Raw genomic sequence first — 14,858 nt, 5'->3', positions numbered from 1 at the left:
CCACCCAGTTGAACAACACCGACTTTTTTTCTGAAGATAATCTGAATATCGGAACGGGAAATTGTCCATTGCTTTTAATATGTAACTCGCTTCTTGAGCAAATATCCGGCAAGTCTAACCTCGATTTTATGTTATCTTTTGTCTTCCCTGGGACATTCAATATTGTATTCATGATGTTCTCAAAGAAATTCTTCTCTATATGCATCACATCGAGGTTGTGGCGAAGAAGAAGATCCTTCCAATATGGCAACTCCCAAAATATACTCTTCTTGTGCCAGTTGTGATGAACACCGCAAGAATCAGGCATATTACAAGGGACATGCCAATTACCACCCCAACGAACTGTTTCGTTAGATCCGTAGTAGTCGATTTGCGATTCAATTTGTTCTCCAGATAGATATGGAGGAGGAGTGTCTCTCACAACCCTTTTGTGCCTAAACAAATTCTTGTTTCTTCGGTAAGGATGGCCAATGGGAAGAAATCTACGGTGACAATCAAACCAAATTGTCTTCCTACCATTCTTCAGTTGAAACGCATCTGTCGTTCTATTACAATATGGACAAGCTAATCTCCCATGTGTAGTCCATCCAGACAACATCCCATAGGCAGGAAAATCACTTATGGTCCACAAAAGCATCGCTTGCATCGTAAAATTCATCTTCGTTGAACAGTCATACGTCCTCACCCCTGTTGACCACAAATCCTTCAACTCTTTTATCAGTGGTTGTAGGAAAACATCCAGGGACCTTTTTGGATGGTTCGGACCTGGTATTAATTTAGTCAAGAATAGCAACTCCCGTTGCATGCACATCTCCGGTGGCAGGTTGTATGGTGTAAGAAAGACTGGCCACAATGAATATTGTCTCCCTGACATTCCGAACGGACTAAATCCATCTGTGCATAGTCCGAGATACACATTCCGGCTATTGCTAGCGAAATCCGGATGTACTTTGTTGAAATGTTTCCAGGCTCTTGCATCTGATGGATGAGTCATCTCACCATCCGTCTGAGTATGCTCGGCATGCCATCTCATCTTTCCAGCAGTCTGCTCTGATTGATATAATCTTTTCAATTTGTCTGTAATTAGTAGGTACCACATCCTTTGGTACGGTACCCTATTACGTCCCCGTCCTTGCGGCTTGAATCATGGCTTCTTGCAGAATCGACATTCTTCTAGCTTCTCATCATCTCCCCAATAGATCATGCAGTTGTCGATGCAAACATCTATCATCTCCGAAGGTAACCCAAGACTATAAACCAGTTTCTGAATCTCATAATAAGAATCAGCAGACACATTGTCTTCCGACAAATACTCTTCAAACAAGTTCGCCCATTCGTTCATGCAACTTTCAGGTAGATTGTGATCAGTTTTAATATTCATCATTCTAGCAGCTAACGACAATTTAGAGAGACCTTCTCTACAACCACTGTAAAGTGGTTGATTCGCCGCGTTTAACATTTCGTAAAACTTTTTTACATCTATATTAGGTTCTTCATCTTCATCATGAGCTACAAATGCATCAGCTACCATATCATGAACCCTATCATAATCTACCATCTCCTCCTGATGGTAACTATGTTCATTATGCAAATGATGATCAACCGGTTCTTTTTCCTGAAAATTGCTATTACTACTACTAGCTTCATTCTGATCATAATTAAAACCTTCTCCATGTTGAAACCAGATATAATAATTTGGCGTGAAACCTCTATTTATTAAATGCTTCCAAACATTTTCACGGTTTGCCAGTTTCGAATTGTTGCATTTTCGACAAGGACAGAACATCTTACCACTTTCTTGGGCGAGTGGTGTTGAATCTGCTTGATGCATAAATGTCTCCAGGCCCGCAATGTATTCTTTTGTCACTCTCCCGTTAGCATCTCTATGCATATACATCCACTTCCGCAACTCGTAAATAGTCCCGGAGCCAGCCATTTTTTTTCTTTCGCGTTTTTTGTTGTTGGTGTGTTTAAAATGATGTTCAAACATCCATATTTATAGGAAATTTCGAATCTGGTAGTTGTAATTTTCCTATGAATTTACGACGAAAATTAATTAGGGGGCAAAAAAAAACGTGTAACACCTACAAAGTTGGTGGATTCAAAATTTCCTCGCTAAATACACGTAAATTATTTCCTCGTAAATAACACGCAAAGTTTAAGTCGTATTTACGAGGAAATAATATTTCCTCGTAAAATACTCGTCAAATACTACATCCACTTTACGACGAAACGCTTTTGTCGTTACTTTATGAGGAAATAACGATGACATTAGTTTTCCACGTAAGTTTCTCGTAAAATCGACATAAATTTACGAGGATTGTTTTTCCTCGTTAAATTTCCTCGTTAAGCATGTGTTTTTTTGTAGTGTAATCAATATGACATTGAAATACAAACGCAAAGAAACAATCCAGACCTTTATCAAAGTGAAATTTATGGGACAGTCCTATCACTTATTGATTGTGAGATATCACTTATTTTCACAATCATGAGTTCAGAAGCAAGTTCATAGAATAACTGGGTAATATTCAATCACAATCTCTTTGCTTGAAGCCTCAAACAATCTGTAATATATCAGAAAGTTTGTGGTTACAAAATAAAGTAAATCCAGACATGTATCTATGAGTCCATCTTCTGAGTTGTAAAAGGGGGTGAAATATGACAACGCTCAACCAAACTCATCTGCCTCCTCAAATTTTCCTTTTAGCTGATATGCTAACCTTCTCAGGAATGAAATTGCGGTTAAACATGAGAGAAGCCACTCTATATCCTTACAAAGGTACAACTTTACTAAGATATCATTCATAAGTATATTACACGTATTAGCATCAGATCCCATTTGATAAAAAAAAAATTGATAAAAAAAACATCAGATCCCAATGCTGTCCTCAGAACGTTAGCCAAAAGCTTGTCTGCCTCCTCGAGCTTTCCGAAACCACAAAGCTTCTAATGAATTTTAGTTTTGTATTTTCAAATCCTTCCTATTTAGATCAGACAACAAATTAGATCATATTTTTCCTTTATAATAAATTCAAGTGAAATACCACATCATCACAAAAGCAGCTTGATTCATTTAGCAGCTGAGAATGAGATTTTTATGAAATTAAACAAACAGAATACAACCTGCTTTAAAAGTTGGAAACCGTTGCCGAAGAGCTGCCTAGACATAAAATTTATTTGATATGGAAGAACCAAGTCGAGCTCTGTATCAATCTCCTCCGGTATGTATCTGCAAAAGTTTCACCTTTAGAAAACCAAAAAACAAAAAACCATTTTCAAAATATGATCACCCACTCACATTCACCTTAAGTAGCTTCTCTGTCGAGAAATATTGTATAGCAAATCTGCCTGCTAAATCAATCCTTACAGCATCCTCTGCTTCATCATATATATTGTTCTTGTGGAAGCTCTCTACTTCTGATGTTGAGATCTTTAGATGATACTAACAGTGAGTAATTTAAGAAGGTGTTAAAATCATGAAAAAGAACTGGATTAAGATGATATAAAAAAAAAGAATAGAGCTTTGTTTTACCGAGTTTAGTAGAATGATGAGTTAACAGCCTTTCAAGTATTGGTATAAGGGATATAAATACGATCCTGGTTATGGATTGTGTCTGGACCAAAAAGACACAATGTCAGTAATCACAATAAGCCTAGAAATCTGCAGTACTAAAACAGAGAACTAAAGAAGCTAAAACATCCTTAAAGATGATCACTAAGTGAATAGAAGAGGCTCTTCCAAACAATTGAATACGCTAGCATCAACATTGTAGTTTGCGGTAGCTTTAATTACATGGACTCAGAATTTTCCACTGACTGATATAACCTGCAAGAAACAAAAACAATCAAATTGCTTAAAAAACATTTAAAGATAATAAAAGTTTGTTGAGTTGGATTGAACTAACAACTTAACACGACACAGATCAACACTTCCGATTATTTAAATCCAAAGGAACAACTCTGATATATGAGTGAGAAAAATTCAGGACGTGAGAGTCACTACATGAACGCTTTAAAAGATCAGATTACAGAAGAAAAAAAAGAGATTCCAAAGGATGAATAGTGAAACAAAACCTGTTGAGGGAAGGAAAGAGGAGAAGCCAATCTCCATGCTGGTCATCTTCAAATGTTATTGGAGTTGTGAGGATGATTCTCAAGGGATGACGTCTTACCTTTTTATAGGTAGAGACCCACCGCTTGGAAAGGTATAATAATCATTAATTGAATGGTCGTGGTTGCAGTGGCTCGGAAGAGTTAAGATCTCATTAATGACACTGAATCAATGGAACTTGTAACGCCAGTAAGGAGATGAATCGAAAACGAAACAATACAACACGAACCGAGATAGACACAGCGATTAATGAAGAAGACTCGTCTCTCTCAAATTTTGAGAATCTCCATTAATGTTATACCTAATCAGCTTTCTGAGACGACGATGAACCTTAGAAACAAAAGTCCGCTTCACGTCGAGAAAGCGAAGGCGCCTAATGGGCCTAGGTTTCTGATGATTTTCCGGCCCAATACTAAGATAGCTCACTTGTGTAAAAGCCCTTCCGCAACCAAAACGAAGATTGAGTTTTTGTAGTGTGAGGAGGACACGTGGCAAACTGTGGTTCACCTATTTGATGACGTAGCGCAAGGAGGAAGAGAGAAAAGTCTTCTTTATATAATAAGATTCCACTTATTGTATTGTTTCTTGTGAATATAGCTATTGGCTGATCTCAACTTTCTGATTACCACTTGTTTCATTGCCCTTTATGCATGTTGGTTTTGCTTTGGCTTATATATTCTCAGTATATAATTGGTAAAAACTTTGAATTTAGCTTTGTGGCTGCATGTTTTTGGAAGATCCCAACTCAAAATTTTCATTATAGGGCTGGTTTAGAGCTCTATTGCTTTGTTTTTTTTTCCTTTCCACAAAGTATTACACTCTTCTCACTGTGTATTTAACCTTGGTAGTTACAGAGTTTTCTATGGCTGCTAGATTATGCTTACGTTACATTAGAAGAGTCAAAAATTTTGAGGTAGTTAGGCATGTGTTTCTGCTGCAACTAGTTTGATATGCTATAAACTGAAAAGTTTAGGCAGTGGTATACTTTTTTATATATTGGGGGTGTATATTTTCAATTGTTTGTGTGCTTGATAATGCCATGAACCGAGAAGTTTTTGTAATAAAGTCTTGTTATCTTTGTCAGTAGGCCTGGGCATAAAATCCATAATCCGAAATCCGAACCGAACCCGAACCAAAAAACCCGATCCGTACCCGGTCCGAAATGTAAAAAATACCCGAATGGATCTCGTAAGGTGGTACAAAACATATCCGAACCCAAAGTGTTATTAACCGAACTCGAACGGGTAACCCGAAAACCCGAAAAAAAAACAAAAAATCCGAAAAGATATCCGAAGAAACCGGTCCGAATGTCCAAACTAATATACAATGTAATTATATGAAACATGAATATATACTTCAAATATTCAATTTCATATTTATTTTTATATGTTATCTAACAATAAGTATTTAAAATTTAAATAATTACTTTAAATACTTAATTATATATAAATAAGTATATATTTCTTATGTTTTGCTTTTAAATTTTAGATTTTATTTCGGGTATATCCGAACCGATCCGATATAACCCGAATCCGAATGATATATGGTTACTTTATGGGTTCTATGATGTGATACAAAACCGACCCGAACCCGATTTGTTATATCCGAACCCGACCCGTACTTGCAAATTTACTAGAATGAGACCTAGGAGGTGTTATCAAAAAGAACTGAAATCCAAAAAACCCGACCCGAACGCCAACGGGTACCCGAACGCCCAGGCCTACTTGTCAGACTGCAAAGCATTTATGCAGAAGTTCAACGAAGTTGCTGAATCTGAAGTAGAGAAAGAAGTGAGCAAAGATGCCTCTGACACCGCTGGTCTTCTAGAGAAGCTAACCGTCGAAGAGACAAAAACAGAGGAGAAACCTGTGGAGAAGGAGAAGACTGAAGTGGAAGCAGATGAAAAGAAAAAGGGCGAGCCAGAGAAAGCTGACGAAGAAAAGAAAACCGAAGAGGCTAGTCCCTCAACTTAAGCTGCATCAAAGTTTACGCTCCCCAGATCTTGGCGAGACATTATAGCCTTTAAGTGTTAGATGCATCTCTCTCGAGTCTACCATTGTCTGGGCACTATCTATCTACACATGTTTTGTCGAGTCATATCGCTTGTGGTCGGGTTTTGCAGTGTCGTTTTTGGGTCTTTAGTTTTTGAGTCTGAAAGTGTCGGTCGAATGATATGAGAGATTCAGGGGAGAGGTTTATTTATAAGTACATTGGATTTATTGTTTTAAGGTTTTTATGGATCGTTTTTTTTGCATGGTCTTATTATATGATGGGGGTAGAGATGATATTCGTTCACAAACCAAGTTTTCTAATATGTTTTTTTTTATGACAAGTAAAATTCCATTCAGAAATCGAATTAAAAGTAACGATATCAAAGCTACATGCTTTATTATGCTCTATACCCAAAAGGGTCACTCAAACTGTTTACATAGAATCAACAAGACAACAACCACCATGTACTAAATTGGGTTTGGTGAATCAGCACATACATTTTGGCTATGATACAAAATACCAAAAACGAATTAGATGGGCTAAGATATGTCAACACTGTTATAATATAAGCAAGGAAGTATAACTGATTTATTTATTATATATTATTATTCTATTGTTTTGTGTTTGGTAAAAGAAGAAGTTGGACGTGAGAGAGAATAAAGAGTGATGTTTATTATTCATATATGTTACAAAGTGAAAGGGGGAGAAGGCTTTTATAGCCAACAAAGTCGGCAACAAGAGGGAAAAAAGACAAAAACATTAAACTGACATCTGGATGATGACTAATACACAACATTATAAGAATGAGACAAGTGTCTCATGAATAATCATCTATTTATAACACTCCCCCTTGATTATTCATCTTGTATTACGTAGTGCCTCGTTAAAAACCTGGTCATGGAAAAATCCATTGGGACAAAAACCATAACAAGGAAAAAAGAGTACATTGTCGTAATCTCCTCCTGAAAATAGTGGACCTAGCTTCGTCGTTACATGTCACGCAAATGCCGCATTCCGATACCGTAGATGTATTTTCGGAATGTTGTAGTCGGAAGAGCTTTGGTGAACAAGTCAGCTGGATTGTTGCATGATCGTACATATTCGATGTCCACTTCTTTATTTTTCTCGAGCTCCCTTATGTACAAGAAAAATCTTGGAGGGATGTGCTTTGTTATGTCGCTCTTGATATAGTCTTCTTTAAGTTGAGCAACACACGCCGAATTGTCTTCAAATATTTTCGTCGGCTCTTTCTCATTGACTATTCCGCTTGCTTCTTGTATGTGTTGACTCATTGATCGAAGCCACACACATTCTCGACATGCTTCATGAAGCGCAATAGTTTCTGCATGATTTGAAGATGTCGCAACCAGAGTTTGTTTCTGGGACCGCCAAGAGATTGCAGTTCCACCAATCATAAAAATATAGCCGGTTTGTGATCGAGCCTTGTGAGGATCTGATAAGTATCCTGCATCTGCAAAACCAACCATACCAAACTCGGGTTTTCTAAAATAAATTAACCCTAAATCAACTGTACCTTAGAGGTAACGAAATACATGCTTTATTCCGTCCCAGTGCCTGCGAGTAGGAGCAGAACTATATCTTGCTAGTAGATTAGTAGGAAAGGCAATATCAGACCTAGTACAGTTTGTAAGATACAAAAACCCACCGATAGCACTCATATAAGGTACTTCAGGACCTAATATCTTCTCGCTATCTTCGCAGGGCCTAAAAGGATCTCTCTCAACATCGAGAGTTCTACCAACCATTGGAGTACTCAAAGGAGTCGCTTTATCCATATAAAAGCGTTTCAATAACCTTTTCGTATAATTTGATTGATGCACAAATATTCATTCTCGGAGATGCTCTATCTGGAGCCCAAGACAAAACTTTGTCTTGCCGAGATCTTTCATTTCGAACTCCTCTTTCATATGAGTTCGAGCATCATCAACCTCCTTTTGAGTTCCAATTATGTTCAGGTCGTCTACATATACAGCAATGATCACAAAGCCAGATGACGATTTCTTTATAAAAACGCATGGACATATCGCATTATTCACATATCCTTTACTCAAAAGATATTCACTTAAGCGATTGTACCACATGCGTCCGGATTGCTTTAATCCGTAAAGTGAACGCTGTAACTTGACCGAACAAATCTCCCTGGATTTTTCTTTTAATGCCCCTGGCATTTTCAATCTCTCACGGAGTTTCATATATATATCGTTATCCAACGATCTATACAAATATGCATTTCAAGATTTTTAGATGCCGTTAGGCTCATCAAAAATCTAAACGTAATTGCATCCATTACCGGAAATTCTACTAATTCCTCCCCCTAACGCTGGAAATTCATCCTCATTAAAATGGCAATCGGCAAATCGTGCCGTAAACATATCACCAGTTACCGGTTCCAGATATCTTATTATACTTGGTGACGTATAACCCACATATATTCCCAATCTCCTTTGTGGGCCCATTTTTTTTCTTTGTGGCGGTGCTATCGGAACATAGACCGCACACCCAAAAACACGGAGATGGGATACATCTGGCTCTTGCCCAAATGTCAATTGTAATGGGGAGTACTTATGATATGCACTCGGTCTTAATCGAACCAGTGCAGCTGCATGCAATATAGCATGACCCCATACAGAAATTGGGAGCTTTGTTCTCAAGACTAATGGTCTTGCAATCAACTGCAACCGTTTTATCAATGACTCGGCCATGCCATTTTGTGTATGCACATGGGAAACTGGATGTTCCACATCAATCCCCATTGACATACAATAATCATCAAAGGCTTGCGATGTAAATTCACCAGCATTATCAAGCCTTACTTTCTTAATGGCATACTCTGAGAACTGCGTTCTCAACTTTATAATCTGGGCAATGAACTTTGCGAAAGCCGTATTTCGTGTCGTCAAAAGAGACACACTTGACCATCTACTAGATGCGTCAATCAATACCATGAAATACTTAAACAGCCCGCACAGTGGGTGGATCGGCCCACATATATCACCATGCATTCTTTCCAAAACATTGGTGATTCATTGCTTACTTTTGCTGGTGATGGCCGAGTTATAAGTTTTCCTTGAGAACATGCATTACATGTAAACTCGCCCGTTTGCAAAATTTTTCCGTTTTTCAACGGATGGCCATTCGAATTTTGCACTATCTTTCTCATCATGACTGAACCAGGATGTCCTAGCCTCTCATGCCAAATTTTAAATGTATCAGTAAACTTCATGTTTACCACGGCATAGGACTCAGTCATGGTAATTTTCGTACGATATAGTCCAGAGGATAACATTCTTAACTCTTCCAATATATGTTTCCTCTCGGACTTAATGCAAAGAAATTCAATGCCATCTTTACTCATAGTCTCAATATGATATCCATTTCTTCGGATATCCTTAAAACTTAACAAGTTTCTATGAGACTCGGGGGAATACAATGCATCACTTATTTCAAATATTGTTCTCCAGAGCCCATAATAATCTTTGCATTACAAGATATTGTACTTACGCTTCCAGCGTAATCTTTTATTTTGAGACTGGAGAAATATTTCTTATCTTTAATTATTGTGTGCGTTGACGCACTATCTGCCAAACACAAATCTCCATCCATAGTCTCAAAGTTTGGCATTTTCTGAATATAAAACATATATTATTAAACATTAAACATGAAACATAACATTAAATCTTACAACAAAAGATATAGATACTATAATACAGTCTACTTATATCACATCGATTTATATCACTCATCGATACTCTCTGGCTCAACCAGAAAATCTGATATGTCGAGATGAGTATCATCGTTTAAACCATGAAAGAATGGCCCGGGTTCATCAGAGATGAAGTTTGTTTCACCTCTTCCTTTTTCTTTTCCCTTTTGGGATTCTCTATACAGATCGGCTAAATGTTTTGGTGTACGGAAACTACGTACCCAATGACCTTTCATGCCGCATCTGTAGCAAACCTTTCCCGTTTGCTTTTTATCATCCCGGTCCTTTTCATTCCTTTCATTTTCGTGGAAGTTCTTGTTATCTCTTTCATCATAGGGACGTAATCTTCTTCCTCGTCCTCTTCCACGACCATGATAACGGTTTCCACCACGTCCACGACCTTGTCCTTTTCTATTATCATAACTGGATGATGCAAAATTCGCTTCAGGAAATGGAGCAGATCCAGTGGGACGAGCTTGATGGGTTAAAGTCACGAGTTGATTATTCTGCTCCGCTACAAGGAGGACTTACATCAACTCTGAGTAACGAGTATATCCATTCACCCGGTACTGTTGCTGCATGATTACATTTTCAAGATGGAACGTGGAGAGAGTTTTCTCGATCATATCATAATCACTTATTTTCTCTCCACATAACATCATCCTCGAAGTAATTCCGAACATCGCGGAATTAAACTCACTAACACTTTTGTAATCCTGGAACCGGAGATGGATCCACTCGTGTTTAGCTTTCGGTAAGATCACATATTTCTGGTGATCGAACCTCTCTTTTAAAGATTTCAAGAGGTCACAAGGATCGTCTTTCGTAATATATTCATCCTTTAAACCATCATGGATGTGGTGTCGTAAAAATATCATGGCTTTAGCCTTTTTCTCATCCGACACCGTTTTCGAACTATCGATGGTTTCCAAAAGCCCGTTTCCTCTCAGGTGCATCTTTGCACCCACTGCCCAGGTCATATAATTATTTTCCGTAATATCCAGGGCATTAATTTCGAGCTTTGTCAAATTCGACATGATAATTCTATTCAATAAATATAGTAAAGATGAGAATTTAAATGCATAAGTTAAATGCAAAAATTAAAGGCATAAAATAAAAGCATAAACTTAAATTGCATAAATTTAAATTGTAGAAATTTAAATAGCATAAATAAAATTGGGAGGCTTAGCCTACCACATGATCCGAGGAGTCATAGACTACCATATTGATAATTTTTCAAAGTCCGAGGAGACATTGTCTACCATTTTGACTTTTACTTATTTCAAGGTCCGAGGAGACTTAGTCTACCATTTTTGACCTCTTCTTCTATTCACGGAGGCAAAGCCTACCACGTGTTTCTCTGATCGTGAAGGCATAGCCTACCATAACGATCAGTTGGGGAAGGCAGCGCCTATCATCCCGAAAAATAAACAGAGAAGGTCCAGCCTCTCACTCCGAAATAATAATAAAATTTAAATAAATTAAGTATATTGAAATACATAAATTTAAACATTACCTCGGCTGGTTTAAGAACTTTCGGATTGATAAGCCTCAGTTGGTCAGAGTCTCGTGCTGATAACGTGTTATAATATAAGCAAGGAAGTATAACTGATTTATTTATTATATATTATTATTCTATTGTTTTGTGTTTGGTAAAAGAAGAAGTTGGACGTGAGAGAGAGAAAATAAAGAGTGATGTTTATTATTCATATATGTTACAAAGTGAAAGGGGGAGAAGGCTTTTATAGCCAACAAAGTCGGCAACAAGAGGAAAAAAAGACAAAAACATTAAACTGACATCTGGATGATGACTAATACACAACATTATAAGAATGAGACAAGTGTCTCATGAATAATCATCTATTTATAACAAACATTAGTTAAAGTGGTTAACACATCATCACTTGAGTTATTTATTTATGGCGTTTAGTACTCAAGTATAAATATCTATTAGACTTTTTCAAGTCAAATAGTCAACCACTTGTGCCGCGTTTATTCCTCAAACCCCTTTTATATTAAGAACTAGGGGGGGTGCGACGCCCGAAATAGCTGATAATTATTTTACTTGAAAAATGTTTTTATTTTATTTTTATGTGTACCATTTTAATGTCATTTTTATTAAAGGTGGTATAGTACACTATCAATAAATGCTACAATTAGGAATTCACTAAATTGGTCGTTTTGTAAAGTTGATATTATTAGATTTAAATCATATTTAAATAATATTATTTTTAAAAATAAGTCAGATATAAATATAATGCAAACCGAATAATGGATGGTTAATAATATAATATGATATATCAATATGGTTTTTTAGTATTTGTTTCGTCCAAAACGTAGCAATTATTAGTTACAATATCACAATACCTATGTTTTCTATTTTATGTCAATAAGTTTACTAAATAAATTCACTCTAGAATAAAATAAATATATAATTTGTAAATAAAATAATATAAAATAGTAAAAATAATAAAATAATAAAAATTTATGTTATCATTAGTTGTGAATAAATTAAATATTTAAAATATATTTCTATTATTTTATTTATTTCTTTATTCATCTTGAACTTTAGTGAACAATAGAATAAATTATCAAACTTCATGTAATAATAGTTAGTGCGAAAAAGATTAGATAGTCCACAATTATTTTATTTTATTGTTATTAAGAGTATGACATTTTGGATAATGTAATTTTATGGTCGTTTTTATTTGTTAAGAATATCATTTAGTGTTTTTAGTGTGTTATCTAGTAGTAGGTGATAGGTTAATGTATTTTGTGTTTTTTTCAGTAATGTGTTGTTGCGTGCATAATACTTGTTAGTAGTGAATTGAGCATATAATGTAAAAGCATATTGAATTTCAATAACTTTACATTTAGGCATTTGTCAATTTTAAGAGTAATGGTTTCAACGTCAAAATTGTATTTTATTTTTTTTTTCATATTTTTGAACCTTATAACTTTTAAGATGTTTTTTTCCTCTCCCTATATTTTGACTATGAATCGTCACCATCTCTGTTTTCGTTTACCTTTTTAGTGTGCGGTGCTTCTCACCATCACTGGAAAAAGACTCACCTCCTGCTCTTGTTCTCCCTCGCCTTCTTCGTCGGTGAGATTATACGGAATTTGTTGTAAATCGACTTTATGAGTTTCCAGTTGTGTGGTTGTTTCTCACAACGTTGTAGTCTTTTCCAGTTAATATTGGTTGCTCCTCTTCTTCCTTAGATTTTGGCTGATGTTAGGAATTGCATCTCCTTGGGTTGGGTCAGATTTTAGTCGTGTTTGATGTTGTCTTCCTCGTCGTTGGCTTACCGTCAATAGTCCTTGCTCGTCTTGGTTTTCAAAATCTAGTTTTTGGGGATCTGACTTCTATGCTCTCTTTCATAACTCGAGGACAACTTCACAGTTTGCTGATTTTGTTTTGTCTCCCTTTCCCTCTATGTTTTTCTCATCTCATTGCAGCTTTCATCGCTGCTCGCATCTCTTGTAGCTCTCCCTTTCACCATGCTTACCACTCCAGGTTTGGATAATGTTTTCGTTCGTGTGTATGCTATGTGAGCTAAATGTTATTTCTGGTTTCAAGCTTATTCTCTGATTTCGCGGTGGTTGGTTTCTATTATCCATTCTTCATGTTGTTTCTCTTCTTCCTATGTTTCCTTTTGGTATAGGTATGCGGAGTTAGTTTCTTGGAGCTTTGGCCCCTTTTATCCAGAGCTTTGTGTTTCTTCACTTGCATGAGCGCCTTGTCTGTTCTTGTTTAGTCTGTGAGGTGTTTTTTTTTTACCTTTTTGCTAGTGGTTGTGCTTCTAGTACTTTAGGCATGTATCTTTGGCCTTCCGGTTATTATTCTCCCTCTGATCCTTGGTTATTTGCGTAGGTGCTTGATCGCACTTATTTTTGTTCGGAGGATTGCTTTGTTTTAGATTTTATCTTTCTATCCTTTTTTTCATTTTTACTTGTTCTGGCCAAGACACTTTATTGTACAATGAGGTAAGTTAGTCTTCGTTCTTAATCTTCTTTCAGCTCTTGACATCTATTAAATTAGTGTTACTATGCCATTTTGTTTTCCCAGTGATAATGGAGGTTTTAGGTTTAAATTTTGTGTTGTGCTCTAGTTTTTTTATTTTTAGTTTGGTTATTTTATAACTTTAATAGTAAAATAAATATATAATTTATAAAAGAAATAATAGAAAATAGTAAAAATAATAAAATGATGAAAGTTTATGTTATTTTTAGTTGTAAATAAATTAAATATTTAAAATATATTTATATTATTTTACTTATTTTTTAAATTTTAGTGACCAATAACATAGATTCTCAAACTATAATGATACTTAATGTGAGAATGATTAGATAATGCACAATTAGAAAGTGATGGGACAAATTGTAATAATCTAAAAGAAAAAGGATCTAAAATACAAAAAAAAAAAACATGTGGACACATGTCAACAAACTCCTCTTCCACATGTCATGAGAAGAGAACAAAGTCTACTTTATATATATAGATTTGTATCGAATTTATTTGTTGGCCTAGGCGCTCGGGTCTTCGGGTCGGGTTCGGGTCGGTTCCTTACGAGTCTGGGTCTTTCGGGTCCTAAAAATTTGGATCCAATAGGTACTTAGAAATTTTCGGTTCGGGTCGGTTCTTTTCGGGTTCGGGTCGTTTCGGGTCTATAATTAAAATATCCATAAAATATCCGTAATTTTTTGGGTCCATATCGGATTCGGGTAGTCAGGAACTCAAAAGGGCATGACATACCAACTCCATCAAATTTAGTTGATATTTATCATATACGTCTAAAATTTTACAAATAACTTAAATGAAACTATTAATAATTAAAACAAAACATTTTTAAACTCTAATTTTTATATTTTAAAACTTCATATTACTTAAAAAATGTTACAAAATAATAACAAATGTTGTCAACAAAAGATATTTCAACTAGATGATAAAATAATATATATATATATATATATAGAACACAAAAAATCATAGTTTGAATAAACATATTTTTAAGTCGGGTAGAAATCGGT

The 14,858-nt window shown here is 35.8% G+C and overlaps 1 protein-coding gene and 1 long non-coding RNA gene across 3 annotated transcripts; both read right to left on the bottom strand.

Moving 5' to 3' along the window:
* Positions 1–2,749: 2,749 nt before the first annotated feature.
* LOC125591762 lies at positions 2,750–5,527 on the bottom strand. 2 transcript variants are annotated; one of them, XR_007327874.1, is made up of 5 exons: positions 4,075–5,527; positions 3,533–3,826; positions 3,299–3,442; positions 3,124–3,229; positions 2,750–2,981 (listed from the first exon to the last, which is right to left on the bottom strand). It is a non-coding gene; the product is annotated as an uncharacterized LOC125591762 (long non-coding RNA). The 2 variants fall into 2 exon arrangements; XR_007327873.1 differs by having other exon boundaries at positions 3,305–3,442.
* Positions 5,528–9,859: 4,332 nt separating this feature from the next.
* On the bottom strand, positions 9,860–10,783 carry LOC125591499. Its single transcript, XM_048765862.1, has 2 exons — positions 10,359–10,783; positions 9,860–10,250 (listed from the first exon to the last, which is right to left on the bottom strand). The coding sequence occupies exons 1-2, from the start codon at positions 10,781–10,783 to the stop codon at positions 9,860–9,862; spliced, it is 816 nt and encodes a 271-aa protein (XP_048621819.1).
* Between the last annotated feature and the right edge of the window lie 4,075 nt (positions 10,784–14,858).

The sequence above is a fragment of the Brassica napus genome, chromosome C8, assembly GCF_020379485.1.
Source record: "Brassica napus cultivar Da-Ae chromosome C8, Da-Ae, whole genome shotgun sequence".
Classification (NCBI taxonomy): Eukaryota; Viridiplantae; Streptophyta; class Magnoliopsida; order Brassicales; family Brassicaceae; genus Brassica; species Brassica napus.
Note: the sequence above shows the minus strand (reverse complement) of the source record. Positions and strands in the feature narration are given on the sequence as shown.

Coding starts and splice junctions, on each gene's coding strand:
- LOC125591499 (XM_048765862.1), bottom strand. CDS start 10,783: ATGCACCTGAGAGGAAACGGGCTTTTGGAAACCATCGATAGTTCGAAA. Junction 10,251..10,358: donor ACTCGTTACTCAGAGTTGAT/GTAAGTCCTCCT, acceptor TGCATCATCCAG/TTATGATAATAGAAAAGGAC.